General features: G+C 51.0%; 1 protein-coding gene across 3 annotated transcripts in view; it reads left to right on the top strand.

Annotated features, from left to right (window-relative positions):
* ADAD1 (adenosine deaminase domain containing 1) overlaps nt 1-14440 on the top strand; it is a 349421-nt gene that overhangs the window by 176506 nt on the left and 158475 nt on the right. For all 3 annotated transcript variants that reach the window (XM_030191773.1, XM_030191775.1, XM_030191774.1), the window contains exon 7: nt 2811-2937. In XM_030191773.1, the coding sequence (XP_030047633.1) occupies nt 2811-2937 (127 nt within the window). The remainder of the gene's footprint in view (nt 1-2810; nt 2938-14440) is intronic.

Below are 14440 nucleotides of genomic sequence, written 5' to 3' on the forward strand. Positions count from 1 at the left end.
GCTCGACAGCAGCCAATCCAGGCCAAGGGCACCTGGCAAGCTTCCCAAACGTACAAACATTCTATACATGTTATTCCTGTAATTGTGGATTTTTCCCAATTCCATTTAGTAGCGGTTTATGGGGTCCTTTAGGAAACCGTCCAACCCCTTTTTAAACTCTGCCAAGCTAACAGCCTTCACCACGTTCTCCGGCAACGAATTCCAGAGTTTAATTATGCGTTGGGTGAAGAAACATTTTCTCCGATTTGTTTTAAATTTACTACACTGTAGTTTCATCGCATGCCCCCTAGTCCTAGTATTTTTGGAAAGTGTGAACAGACGCTTCACATTCACAGCGCCAATGCGGTCAAGCTTGTTCCACCAGGGCAAGAAGGCAGGGATTCTATTCCAGGTACTTGTGCAAAAGAAAACAGGAGGGATGTGTCCCATCCTAGACCTAAGGGCCCTGAACAAATATCTGGTCAGAGAAAAGTTCAGGATGATTTCCCTGGGCACCCTTCTTCCCATGATTCAGAAAAACGATTGGCTATGCTCTCTGGACTTAAAGGATTCTTATTTTCACACTAGTAAAAAAGCCCCGTTTCTGATGCAAATGAAACGGGGGCTAGCAAGGTTTTCTTCAGACTGTGCATGTGGGAGTGTGTGTCCCTGCCCTCTGCCCTCTCTCCCTCCCCCTACCCTCTCGGAGTCCAGTCCTTCAGTGTTAAGTTTCCTGCTGTTCTGTGTTTGTGTTACAGAGAGAGTGAGGGCATCTCTCTCCCCTCCCCCCTCTGAGTCCTTCACTGTTACAGAGAGAGGGATTTCATGCTGTGCTGTTTTCCTTCACTCATGGGGAAACCGGATATCTCTGGCGCTTCACACTTCCGGCTGGAGGCTTCATAGAACGTTGGTGGTGCCTTTTATATATATAGATTCTGATACTTCCAGCTCACAGGAAGTATCTGCGATTCCGTCTGGGAACACAGCACTTTCAGTATTGTGTGCTGCCCTTTGGGCTCGCCTCCGCGCCCAGTGTGTTTACAAAATGCCTTGCGGTGGTTGCAGCGTCGCTACGCAGACTGGGAGTGCATGTGTTCCCTTATCTCGACGATTGGCTGGTGAAGAATACCTCAGAGGCAGGAGATCTACAGTCCATGCAAATGACTATTCGACTCTTGGAGCTAGGGTTTGTCATCAATTACCCAAAGTCCCACCTTCTTCCAGTTCAACAATTAGAATTCATTGGAGCTGTACTAGACTCTCAGACAGCTCGGGCCTATCTTCCCAAGACGAGAGCAGACAACCTTCTGTCTCTCGTTTCCATGGCCAGAGCATCTCAGACGGTAAATCGCGAACAGGGCTCTCTCCTGAGGCGCAGAGCAACCGTAAAACAGCCGCTCTGACCGCGGAAAAAAAGAGACATCAGTGAGAACAATCATCCTGCTGTCCTCGGAGAATACCTGCTATAGGTATGTATCTACACTATACCGGAATTGGCGAACGCCTTTACAGTACTATGTAAGCCACATTGAGCCTGCAAATAGGTGGGAAAATGTGGGATACAAATGTAATAAATAAAAATAAGTGAGAGAAGTGGACTTTCATCGCACAGGTGAATGACTCCTGTCCAGAATGGGACAGAGTAGACTGAGAGACTTTTTTAGGACTGTGCAGAGACCTCCACACAGCTGCTTCTCAGACTCAGAAATCGCTGTAGGGGGATAATTTGGAGATTACTACACATCTAATTCCCAGACTGAGAGTTTAATCATGAAGAAAATGGCAAGTACTTTGTTCTGGTTGGAAATGGAGGAGATTTAAGATAAGTCAGAAATGTGATTTGATATACCTTGATATCGTTGGAGATTGTTTTGTGCTGTGCCTTCCATATGAAGAATCCCTCACTTGCACAGATCAGGCTGACTTTATGAACTGTTTTTCAAGTTACTGTTAATTAAAGCAAGTTGGAGTTTCCTGCAACTGGGACTGCTGATTACGAAAGTGTGCCCAGAGAATACCCTCGGCCACCCAGCTTGAGTGATCCTGCCAGTGGGAGCTGTGTGTGTGGCAGAGAAGTTGTGACCCCGGGAGTGGTTGGAGCAAAACCCTGGGGTAGAGCTGAGCCGGTGGTGATCCTGGGGTTGCATAAGGCGCTCATACTAAACAGCAAAGTGATGTAATAATTTTTAAGATTGGCCAATATGGTCAGAGCTCATGGGGATGAAATTTGTGGAGACGGGGACAAACTTTGGCCCCATGGGGGATATGAATAGAGAATGTGTATGGGGTTTGTGAACTTGGAGAAAGAGAGAGTGGGGGACTAGACATTGTTTTAGTTATCTCAGTCACTCTAAATAAATGTGTGTAAGCAGCCAGGATGGCCATCTCCTCAGAGCAGGAAATCACTAGACCAGCTGTGTCATTGGAGGGTTAAATCCCGCTTCCCTTGTACCCAATGTGTACTGTTCACAATGCCCAGCAGTTATCTTAACTCTCACATTGATGTTTTGTTTTTTTTTACTTTAATAACATTTTTTATTAACCAACAGGTATATTTGCCAAGAAACAATTACAAATTTCAATTTTCATTTCTCCCCCCCCCCCCCCCCCCCCACTCTTCCCCTAAACCCTCCTCTCCCTGCCCCGTCCCATCATTACATCTATTACTAACTCATTTGGGTCATATCCCTTAATTGAGTCCAAAGCGGCAAATAGTAAAGGTCACTGAAATACAGTATAGTGCTAAACTAATTTATTGACGCACAGGCAGCGTCTATTTTTAAATAAAAAACCTCTTGAGAATTTTCCTAATAGGTTTTTATTCCCTGCAGCTGGGCATCTCTGGGAAGTAGTTGCTGTTGGCACAGGGGAGTTCAACTACAAAGGCAAAATTCAGAGTGATGGGCGATTACTACATGATTCCCATGCTATTGTGACTGCACGGCGCTCCTTGCTTAGGTAAGTTAGCATAAGATAGTGGTACAAACTCATGCTGACCACCCTTTCATTTTTATACATTTGTTTTTTTAATAGATCTTGGTAAGGGAAACAGATGGTATATTGAGCCATTTAATGTAAACTTGTATAATATTTGATGAGCAAGAACTCATTAATAGTAATTTATCTGTTAGCATTTACCCACTCCTTTATTATATTGATAAGTTAATATTCTTGGGTGGACAAGATAAGAAAGTGGTATAACAAGAATGGGGAGAAAATTTATTCCTTGTTGGTCAATGATGGAACACAAACTGGAGTATTACTTTTCAACGTAAGAGACCACATTTGTAAGCTCACCTGGGAGGATGCAGGTACAGCACCTTACTGCTATTACTACTACTATTTAGCATTTCTATAGCGCTACAAAACGTACAGAGATGTGGATTATGTAACACCCCTGTGTTCCCAAGTCGTATATGAGGGGTTAGTGGATGATATTTTCCGAATTAAATATGGTAAGTGTGGCATTATTAGAACATACCAGTGTCTTTCTTTTTCTTCATTGATTCTCTGTCAGTGTGATTGTGAATGATCAGGATCGGTCTCTGTCTCAGGTTGATCATTTATAAGACTGAACTTATTTTTTTATATGGATTTATTAACTGTCTTTATGAAGATATTCACCCAAGGAGGTGTACAGCAGGTACAGTTTAACATAAAACTTACAATTTTGTTAACAGCATAACACTAGTAAAATGAACTGAGTATAAACATAAATACAATTAATGAGGCAAACTTGAAAATTGAAACCTAATAATAGGACTACCATGAAACAAGATCAAAAATATACACATTTACTGAAATTCAAATAACAGAGAGATAATACAGTGTCAGCATAATACTGTTCAGAAGGAATGGATCCTCAGGAGCTTAGCCGAAATTGGGTGGCAGAGCCGGTGGTTGGGAGGCGGGGATAGTGCTGGGCAGACTTATACGGTCTGTGCCAGAGCCGGTGGTGGGGATAGTGCTGGGCAGACTTATACGGTCTGTGCCAGAGCCGGTGGTGGGAGGCGGGGCTGGTGGTTGGGAGGCGGGGATAGTGCTGGGCAGACTTATACGGTCTGTGCCAGAGCCGGTGGTGGGAGGCGGGGATAGTGCTGGGCAGACTTATACGGTCTGTGCCAGAGCCGGTGGTGGGAGGCAGGGATAGTGCTGGGCAGACTTATACGGTCTGTGCCAGAGGCAATGGTGGGAGGTGGGGCTGGTGGTTGGGAGGCAGGGATACTGCTGGGCAGACTTATACGGTCTGTGCCCTGAAGAAGACAGGTACAAATCAAAGTAGGGTATACACAAAAAGTAGCACTTCCATATCATCAAGCTGATCAATCCATAGACTGGTGGGTTGTGTCCATCTACCAGCAGGTGGAGATAGAGAGCAAACTTTGCCTCCCTATATGTGGTCATGTGCTGCCGGAAACTCCCCAGTATGTTCTCTATCTCAGCAGGTGGTGGTCACACACAGCAGCAGCTCTGGCTAGGCCTCCAAGCCTAATCCTTAGGTTTTGTTGAGGCCTGGGGTTGAGGGCTCTTTTGAGCAAGTGCAAACCTGGGGGTGCCAGGTCCCTCCTTTTCTCCCCCCTCCCGCTGGCTCCGTTTAAAAAAAAAAAAAATTTTAAACGTCTTTAAAGGCGTTTAATTCGACGTTTCTTTAAACGTTCATTGCAGCTACTCACTGGGACACCAGTTCGTTACAGCTCGGAGCGGCAAGCAGGTAATTTTACCTTTTTATAGCGGGCAGGGGGTTCCCCGATTCTTCTCCTCGTGGCATATGGCGTCGGAGGGCGAGGGCACAAAGGGTCGCTCCCCGGATCGCTGGAGCGCTTCTAGAGGGGATGCGGGGGTTTTACAACCTGATTCGCCCTTGATGGGTGACAGTTTAGTGACCGATGAATGTCCCGGTCGTTCCTCTGGCGTGGCGGTTTTTTCCCGCCATAAACGCCCATCCCCCGCTCCTCGCCTCCGCCATCTTGGCCGGCCACGCGGCTCGGACGGCTTCTTCGTGGGCCGCCCTTGAGGTTGGAGACATTAATGCCATGAACGCCCTTAATTTGGGCGACGGCACAAGCGGCTAAAGTTAAGCGCCGTTCTTCCCGCGCGGCTCCTTCGCGGAGTTTCGCGCCGGACGCCATTTTGGATGCGCAGCATGTCTCTCCCCCGCTATTGCGAGCGCCGGTTGAGAGTGCGTCTAGGGCTGTTGCCCAGGCTGCGGAAGTGCACAGTCTGGGGGGTTTCTCCCCCGAGTTTGTTTTGCTGCTGCATCAGGCTTTCCTCATGCAAAACGCTGCCCCTGCTCCCTCTTCTGATAAAGAGGTTGAGGTTCCCAGAGGTAAACGCCCTCGGGTTGATTTCCAGGCCTTGGAGGACTTTGTCTCCTCCGATGTAGATGAGGGCAGCGTGTCTGAGGTCTCCCAACGGTCCTTTGCGGATTCCTTGGAGGAGATAGATCCCCGCTCGGATGGAGCGGATGACCCCTCTGCAGCGCGGCTTTTTAGCCCAGAGGATTTGCCCAACCTGTTTTTACAGGCCATGGACACTTTGAAGATTTCCTCTCCGGAGGACGTCTCTCCCTCAGCCCCTGTTGGCTCTGCCATTATGCTGGGGACGAAGCGCCCGCCTAGATCCTTCCACGTGCATGATGCCATGCACACCTTAATTGCGGCTCAATGGGATGTCCCGGAAACGAGCCTTAAAGTGGCTAGGGCTATGTCCCGCCTCTATCCTTTGGCTGTGAGTGAACGTGAGGCCTATCTGTGGCCTACCGTGGATTCTTTAATCACTGCGGTGACTAAGAAAACGGCGTTGCCGGTGGAAGGTGGCACGGCCCTAAAGGACGCCCAAGACAGAAGATTGGAGGCGGCCTTAAGGTCGTCCTTTGAGGCGGCTGCTTTAAGTTTGCAGGCCTCAGTTTGCGGCTCCTATGTGGCCAGGGCGTGCCTGACTATGGTGCAGCGGGCTTCCCCCTCGGATCTTTCCTTGAGGGCTGATTGGCCGGCCCTGGAATCGGGCTTAGCCTATTTGGCAGACTTGCTGTATGATGTCTTGAGAGCCTCAGCTAAAGGCATGGCTCAGACAGTCTCTGCGCGGCGGTGGCTTTGGCTGAAACATTGGTCTGCTGACCACGCCTCTAAATCCCGCCTGGCTAGATTGCCTTTTACAGGCAAGCTGCTCTTTGGGGTCGAGCTGGACAAAATCGTGACCGATCTCGGCACGTCTAAGGGCAAGAAATTACCAGAGGTCAGGGCTCGGGCTAGTACTCGTCCCGGTACCTCCAGAGGACGGTTGCTGGAAGCCCGTCGGTACCGCCCGGGCAAGTCGGGTTCCTCTGCCCCCTCTTCCTTCAAGAGGAATTTCTCCCCCAAGCAGCATTCCTTTCGCAGAGACCGCCGTCCCGGAGGTGCTCCCTCCGGTCCTCCCCCAGGGTCTCGTACCCAATGACGGGGCCTTGGTCCACGCCCCAGTGCAGATTGGAGGACGGCTGTCCTCGTTTCTGGGCGAGTGGACCACTATAACTTCAGACGCGTGGGTGCTGGAAGTCATCAGAGACGGCTACAAGCTAGAGTTCTGCCAACCCTTAAGAGACGGGTTTGTACTCTCTCCCTGCAAGTCTCCGGTCAAGCTGTGGCAGTGCAGCAGACCTTGGACAACCTGATCCGCCTGGGTGCGGTCGTTCCGGTGCCAAAAAATCAGATTGGCAAGGGACGTTACTCCATTTACTTTGTGGTTCCAAAGAAAGGAGGTTCTGTCCGGCCTATCCTCGACCTCAAAGGGGTCAATCGGGCCTGGAAAGTGAGGCACTTTCGCATGGAGACTCTCCGCTCTGTTATAGCGGCAGTGAAGGCAGGAGAGTTCTTGGCTTCCTTGGACATCAAGGAAGCGTACCTGCATATTCCCATCTGGCCTCCTCTCCAACGCTTTCTGCGTTTTACAGTCCTGAGACGACACTTCCAGTTCAGAGCCCTCCCTTTCGGGTTGGCTACTGCTCCGCGGACCTTTTCCAAAGTAATGGGGGTCATAGCGGCCTTCCTGCTAAAGGAAGGAGTACAAGTCCATCCTTATCTGGACGACTGGTTGATCCGAGCCCCCTCTTATGCAGAGTGCGGCAAAGCTATGGACCGGGTAGTTGCTCTTGTGAGCTCCCTGGGATGGATCATCAACTGGAAGAAGAGCCAGCTGCGCCCGACTCAGTCCCTGGAGTATCTGGGAGTTCGATTCGACACCCAAGTGGGCAGAGTGTTCCTGCCAGACAATCGGATTGTCAAGCTTCAGGCTCAGGTGGACTAGTTCCTAGTAGCCTCTCCTATTCGGGCTTGGGACTACGTGCAGCTGTTGGGCTCTATGACGGCCACGATGGAAGTGGTGCCCTGGGCCAGGGCTCATATGAGACCACTACAGCTATCTCTGCTGCTGCGCTGGACTCCGATGTCGGAGGATTATGCTGTGCGCCTTCCCGTGGACCCAGCAGTGCGCAAGGCGCTGAGCTGGTGGACGCAGACAGACAAGTTGTCTGCAGGATTGCCTCTGGTGACCCCGGAGTGGATTGTCGTCACGACAGACGCCTCTTTGATGGGCTGGGGAGCCCACTGCTTGGGAAGGACAGCGCAGGGGCTCTAGTCTCCTGCAGAGGCAAGTAGTCTATCAACCTCCTGGAACTCAGAGCCATTCGGTTGGTGTTATTGGAGTTCATCCCGGTACTGGTGTTGTAGCCTGTACGGGTCCTGTCGGGCAATGCCACGGCTGTGGCCTATATCAACCGCCAGGGAGGTACCAAGAGCGCCCCTCTAGCCAAGGAGGCTATGAGTCTTTGCCAGTGGGCGGAAGCGAACCTGGAGCAGCTTTCAGCGGCCCACATTGCCGGAGTCATGAATGTCAAGGCGGACTTTCTCAGTCGCCATACCTTGGAGCCCGGAGAGTGGCAACTATCTGCTCAGGCGTTCTTGGACATCACGAAGCGCTGGGGCCAGCCGAGCCTAGATCTGATGGCGTCATCGGCCAATTGCCAAGTGCCGCGTTTTTTCAGCAGAGGACGGGACCCTCGATCCCTGGGAGTAGATGCTCTTCTCCAACAGTGGCCGACACAAGAGCTCCTCTATGTGTTCCCGCCCTGGCCCATGTTGGGCAGGGTGCTAGACCGGGTGGCAAAGCATCCCGGCAGGGTAATCCTGGTGGGTCCGGATTGGCCCAGACGTCCCTGGTATGCGGACTTGATCAGGCTCTCAGTCGACGATCCTCTGCGGCTGTCAGCGGAGCAGGGCCTGTTACATCAGGGTCCCGTGGTGATGGAGGATCCCTCTCCCTTTGGTCTTATGGCCTGGCTATTGAGCGGCAGCGTCTGAGGAAGAAGGGCTTCTCAGACAAGGTCATCGCCACTATGCTGAGAGCGAGGAAGCGCTCTACTTCTACTGCTTACGCCAGGGTTTGGCGTATCTTTGCAGCATGGTGTGAAGCAGGCTCACTTTCTCCCTTCACTGCTCCAATTTCTTCAGTGTTGGCATTCCTGCAAGAAGGTCTGGAGAAAGGCCTGTCGCTCAGTTCCCTTAAAGTCCAGGTAGCGGCTCTGGCTTGCTTCAGGGGCCGCCTGAAGGGTGCTTCCCTGGCTTCGCAGCCAGATGTGGTGCGCTTTCTCAAGGGAGTTAATCACCTGCGCCCTCCTCTGCACTCAGTGGTGCCTGCGTGGAATCTCAACCTGGTGCTAAGAGCCTTGCAGAAGCCGCCTTTTGAACCCTTGTCGAGGGCATCTCTGAAAGACCTGACGTTGAAAGCAGTCTTTTTGGTGGCTATCACTTCAGCCAGAAGAGTTTCCGAGCTCCAGGCACTCTCATGTCGAGAGCCTTTTCTGCAGTTCACTGAGGCAGGAGTGACTATTCGCACAGTGCCTTCCTTCCTGCCCAAGATTGTTTCTCGCTTCCATGTGAATCAGCAGCTCTGTCTCCCTTCCTTTCGTAGGGAGGACTACCCAGAGGAGTACTCTGCTCTTAAATATCTGGATGTGAGACGAGTCATCTTCAGATACTTGGAAGTGACCAATGATTTCCGGAAATCGGATCATCTGTTTGTCCTGTTTGCAGGTCCTCGTAAGGGTCTGCAGGCTGCTAAGCCTTCAGTGGCAAGATGGGTCAAGGAAGCCATTGCAGCGGCTTATGTGGCCGCGGGGAAGGTGCCGCCTATCCAGCTGAAGGCTCACTCCACGAGAGCTCAGGCGGCCTCGATGGCAGAGGCCGGATCCGTCTCCTTGGAAGAGATATGCAAGGCGGCAACTTGGGCTTCGGCTCATACATTCTCCAAGCATTACCGTTTGACTGTGGCTGCACGGGCGGAGGCCCGGTTTGGAGCTTCAGTGTTGAGGTCAGGGATTTCAATGTCCCGCCCTGGGTGAGTACTGCTTCGGTACATCCCACCAGTCTATGGATTGATCAGCTTGATGATATGGAAGGTAAAATTATGTATAATCATACCTGATAATTTTCTTTCCATTAATCATAGCTGATCAATCCATAGCCCCTCCCAGATATCTGTTCTGTTTTTATTCTGGTTGCATTTCAGGTTCAAGTTTAGTCTTCAGTTATTTCAGAAAGACTTCGTGTTCAAGTTCTTTCACTTGGATTCTTCAAGAGTTGAGACGAGTTTGTGTTACAGTGAGCTGCTGCATTCCTCTCCCCTCCGTTTTACGGGGCTGGATTGAGACATAAATTCTGCCGGCACTCCCTCCCGCTTCGTGCGGCTGTAGGGCAGCTTTGTACCCCTCCCGCTTCGGCGGTGTTAGGGTCAGTCAGCTCCTCCCGCGGTTGCGGTTGCAGGATAAGCCAGATCCCCCCGCATCGGCGGGTGTGGTGTCCCTCCCCCGCTCCGCGGGGATGAGCTGGACGGATTCCCCTCCCCCACTTGTGTGGGGATGAGCTGGGTTAATTCCCCTCCCCCGTTTCGGCGGTGGTGAGCTGGGCAGAGTGTCCCTTCGTGGGTGTAATTCTCTAAGTGCTGAGTCCTGCGGATGGAGCTTTGATATCGACATACTGAGGAGTTTCCGGCAGCACATGACCACATATAGGGAGGCAAAGTTTGCTCTCTATCTCCACCTGCTGGTAGATGGACACAACCCACCAGTCTATGGATTGATCAGCTATGATTAATGGAAAGAAAATTATCAGGTATGATTATACATAATTTTACCATATGAGTTTATCTTGTTGGGCAGACTGGATGGACCGTGCAGCTCTTTTTCTGCCGTCATCTACTATGTTACAAAGCATACGCAGCACTGCACAAACACAGAAGAAAGGCAGTCCCTGCTCAAAGAGCTTATAATCTAGTAGACAAAAAATAAAGCAAACAATGTGTAGAGGAAATAGGAGAGGAGGGTAGGTGGAGGCGAGTGGATACATGTGGTTACGAGTCAAAAGCAATGTTAAAGAGGTGGGCTTTCAATCTAGATTTAAAGATGGTCAAGGATGGGGCAAGACGTAGGGGCTCAGGAAGTCTATTCCAGGCGTAGGGCGCAGCAAGACAGAAGGAGCGAAGCGTGGAGTTGGCAGTAGCGGAGAAGGGAACAGATAAGAAGGATTTATCCAGGGAACGGAGTGCACGGGAAGGGGTGTAGGGAAGGACGAGTGTGGAGAGATACTGGGGAGCAGCACAGTGAGTACATTTATAGGTTAGTAGAAGAAGTTTGAACAGGATGCGAAAATGGATAGGGAGCCAGTGAAGGGTCTTGAGGAGAGGGGTAGTATGAGTAAATCGACCCTGGCGGAAGATGAGACGGGCAGCAGAGTTTTGAACCGACTGGAGAGGGGAGAGGTGACTAAGTGGGAGGCCAGCAAGAAGCAGATTACAGTAGTCCAAACGAGAGGTGACAAGGGTGTGAATGAGGGTTTTGGTAGAGTGCTCAGAAAGAAAGGGGCGGATTTTACGGATGTTGTAAAGAAAGAAATGACAGTTCTTGGCGATCTGCTGGATATGAATAGAGAAGGAGAGAGAAGAGTCAAAGATAACCCCAAGGTTTCGAGCTGAGGAGACAGGGAGAATGAGAGAGCCATCAACAGAAATAGAAAACGGGGGGAGCGGAGAGGTGGGTTTGGGGGGGAAAATGAGAAGCTCAGTTCTGGTCATATTTAATTTTAGGTGGCGTTGAGACATCCAGACAGCAATGTCAGACAACCACACTGAAACTTTGGTTTGGATGCATGTTGTTGCTCTTGCTTATGCTGCTTCCAATCTCAAAATGGCCACCAGGTCCTTTCTCGACAGTCTCAGCAGCCACTTTGGCCGAGGAACCTGCAGGGACAAGAGCGACACGGGATCGCTCTTGCCCAGAAGTCAGTAGACCACCAGGCCTTTCAAAGGTAGACCTGGAGAGGTCCTTTGGGTGCTGGGAGTATGGAGGGGTTGGGGTTGGATGGCCAGCTACCTGGTCTCTTCCGAGGAGTGTGTGTGGGAGGGGGGGGGGGGATGAAGAGTTAGCATTTTAGCTAAAAATGCAATGGTATTTTCGGCTGAAATCCAGATTTTGGGTTGGTTTGTCGGCCTCCAAAATGAGATCTCGCCTCCAAAATGAGATCTCACCTGTCTTATACAAGAGCATCATCACTTCCTTTTTTGTGCTGGCCATTCCTCTCCCTATGCACCCAAGTGTCCTTTTATCTTTCACGGTTGCTTTTTCTATCTGTTTGACTATCTTAAAGTCATCACATATAATTATACTGAAGCGCTGCTTCTCTATCACGCAGAAAAGTTCTTCAACCCCTAAATTGTACCATTCGCTTGAGTTTTTGCATTTTTTAGCATTAAATCTTTTTTTTTTATCATTTCTTTATAATTTTTCATTTTACAAGGGTCACTTGCAAACAGTAATACAGAGATGACTGCACATTAATATAAGATAAGAAGAAAACAATCCCAACTAGATATATGGATTATATACAATCTTTTTCTTTCTTAGACCACAAAGTGAAGAAAAATAGGGAGAGTGAGATCAGACAAGGAGATCAATTAAACAGAAAAAAGAAAACATGGTATTAACCTTATCCCCAGATATTACTCATCTAATTCAGTACATAAGTAATGCCACACTGGGAAAAGACCAAGGGTCCATTGAGCCCAGCGGCCAATCCAGGCCAAGGGCACCTGGCAAGCTTCCCAAACGTGCAAACATTCTATACGTTATTTCTGAAATTGTGGATTTTTCCCAAGTCCATTTAGTAGCGGTTTATGGACGTGTCCTTTAGGAAACAGTCTAACCCCTTTTTAAACTCTGCCAAGATAACCGCCTTCACCACGTTCTTTGGCAACGAATTCCAGAGTTTAATTACGCATTGGGTGAAGAAACATTTTCTCTGATTTGTTTTAAATTTACTACGCTGTAGTTTCATCGCATGCCTCCTAGTCCTAGTATTTTTGGAAAGCGTGAACAGACGCTTCACATCCACCTGTTCCACTCCACTCATTAATTTATATACCTCTATCATGTCTCCCCTCAGCCGTCTCTTCTCCAAGCTAAAAAGCCCTAGCCTCCTTAATCTTTCTTCATAGGGAAGTCGTCCCATCCCCGCTATCATTTTAGTCGCCCTTCGCTGCACCTTTTCCAATTCCATTATATCTTTCTTGAGATGCGGCGACCAGAATTGAACACAATACTCAAGGTGCGGTCGCACCATGGAGCGATTATAATGGCGTTATAACATCCTCGCACCTGTTTTCCATACCTTTCCTAATAATACCCAACATTCTATTCGCTTTCCGAGCCGCAGCAGCACACTGAGCAGAAGGTTTCAGTGTATTCTCCGAGGACAAGCAGGCTGCTTGTTCTCACGACTGGGTTGACGTCATACGGCAGCACCTAGCAACCGGAATAAAACTTTGCGGGCAGTCCAGCACGCAGGGCACGCCCACCACTTGCGCGGCCGTCTTCCCGCCCGTGCGCAACCGTTCCCGCTCAGTCTTTTCTTTTCCGCGCTGGAGAGAGCCGCGTTCGTCTCTCTGTCAGCCCCGGAAACCGGATTGCGTCTTAGCCGCGAGTTTTTCTTCTTCGTTGTTTTCTTTGTTCAGTTTTCTTTTTAAAAAAAAAAAAATGTCTCCCCTCGTTGTTTAGCGTGGGGCGCCTCGTTGCGGCCTTGTGGCCGCGCGGTCGATTTCTTTTTCGGGTGTGCTTTTTACCGCCACCATCGACGACTTTGACTTCGCCGACGCGTTTTTTCCATCGATATCCTCGAAGGTCCCGAGTGGATTTAAGAAGTGTGGTCGGTGCGGCCGGCATATCTCGCAGATTGACACTCACGCTTGGTGCCTCCAGTGCCTTGGGCCGGAGCATAATACCAAGACGTGCACCTTATGTCTCGGTTTACGGAAACGGACACAGGTGGCGAGGCAAGGTCTGCGAGACCGTCTTTTTGGAACTTGCTCCGGCCCCTCGACGTCGACTTTGACGGCATCGGTGTCGACGGCCAGATCTTCGGTACCGGTACCGATGTCGACGAAATCGGCACCGACCCCAGGAGCACAGGTTCCGTTGGCCCGCCGGTCTTCCGGAGATGGCAGGGGTGAGCAGCCGCACGGGCAATCGGCCCCAGTCACTCCCTCTACCCAGGGCCATCGGGACCGAACCCTGTCGGACTCGAGGCCGAGGGGGATCTACCTCCTCCTCTTCGGTACCGCCGAGCGCCGATGACGGGCACCGGAAGAAAGCTAAAAAGCACCGTCATCGGTCGCCCACGGCGCATGTGGCTACTGGCTCCGGCTCCAGAGATGACTCGACGCCGAGGAAGCGGCAGCGCCGGGAGGAGCGTTCCCCCTCGGTGGTAGAGGTATCGCTATGTCAGGGCACGGGCACTTCGGTGCCGTCTCCTGGACCCGAGCAGATTCTGGCACCGGCACCTCCACCTCGCCTTTCCCAACAGCGGGCCTTGAGGAGTGCCTCCGAGCCATCCTTCCAGGGATCCTGGAAGGGCTGATGCGCCAGACTGTGACGGCGCCGGGGGTGCTTGCGCCCCCAGCGCCGTTGATGGAGGCGCCGGCGTGCTCTAGCTCGGTGCCGAGGCCTTCGACGCCGCTTGCGGTGCCGGTCTCGACCGCCACGCAGGTGGAGTCCCCGTCGATGTCAATGGAGAGAGCTTCATCCCCGCCGGCGCGGGAGTCCACTTCTCGACGCCACCACCGAGGACTCGGTGCCTCAAAGTCGAGCCGGGCCCGGTTGAGGTCTGAGCTACAGGAGCTCATGTCCAACACCGAGGAAGAGGCCTCGTGGGGGGAGGAGGAGGACCCCAGATATTTTTCCTCAGAGGAGTCTGTGGACCTTCCCTCCGACCCCACTCCTTCACCGGAGAGGAAGCTCTCGCCACCTGAGAGCCTCTCCTTTGCCTCCTTTGTCAGGGATATGTCTATCTGCATTCCCTTTCCCGTGGTCTCTGTGGATGAGCTGAGGGCCGAGATACTCGAGGTCCTCGACTATCCATCACCACCTAGAGAGTCCTCCACG

The sequence above is a fragment of the Microcaecilia unicolor genome, chromosome 2 (genome assembly GCF_901765095.1).
Source record: "Microcaecilia unicolor chromosome 2, aMicUni1.1, whole genome shotgun sequence".
Classification (NCBI taxonomy): domain Eukaryota; kingdom Metazoa; phylum Chordata; class Amphibia; order Gymnophiona; family Siphonopidae; genus Microcaecilia; species Microcaecilia unicolor.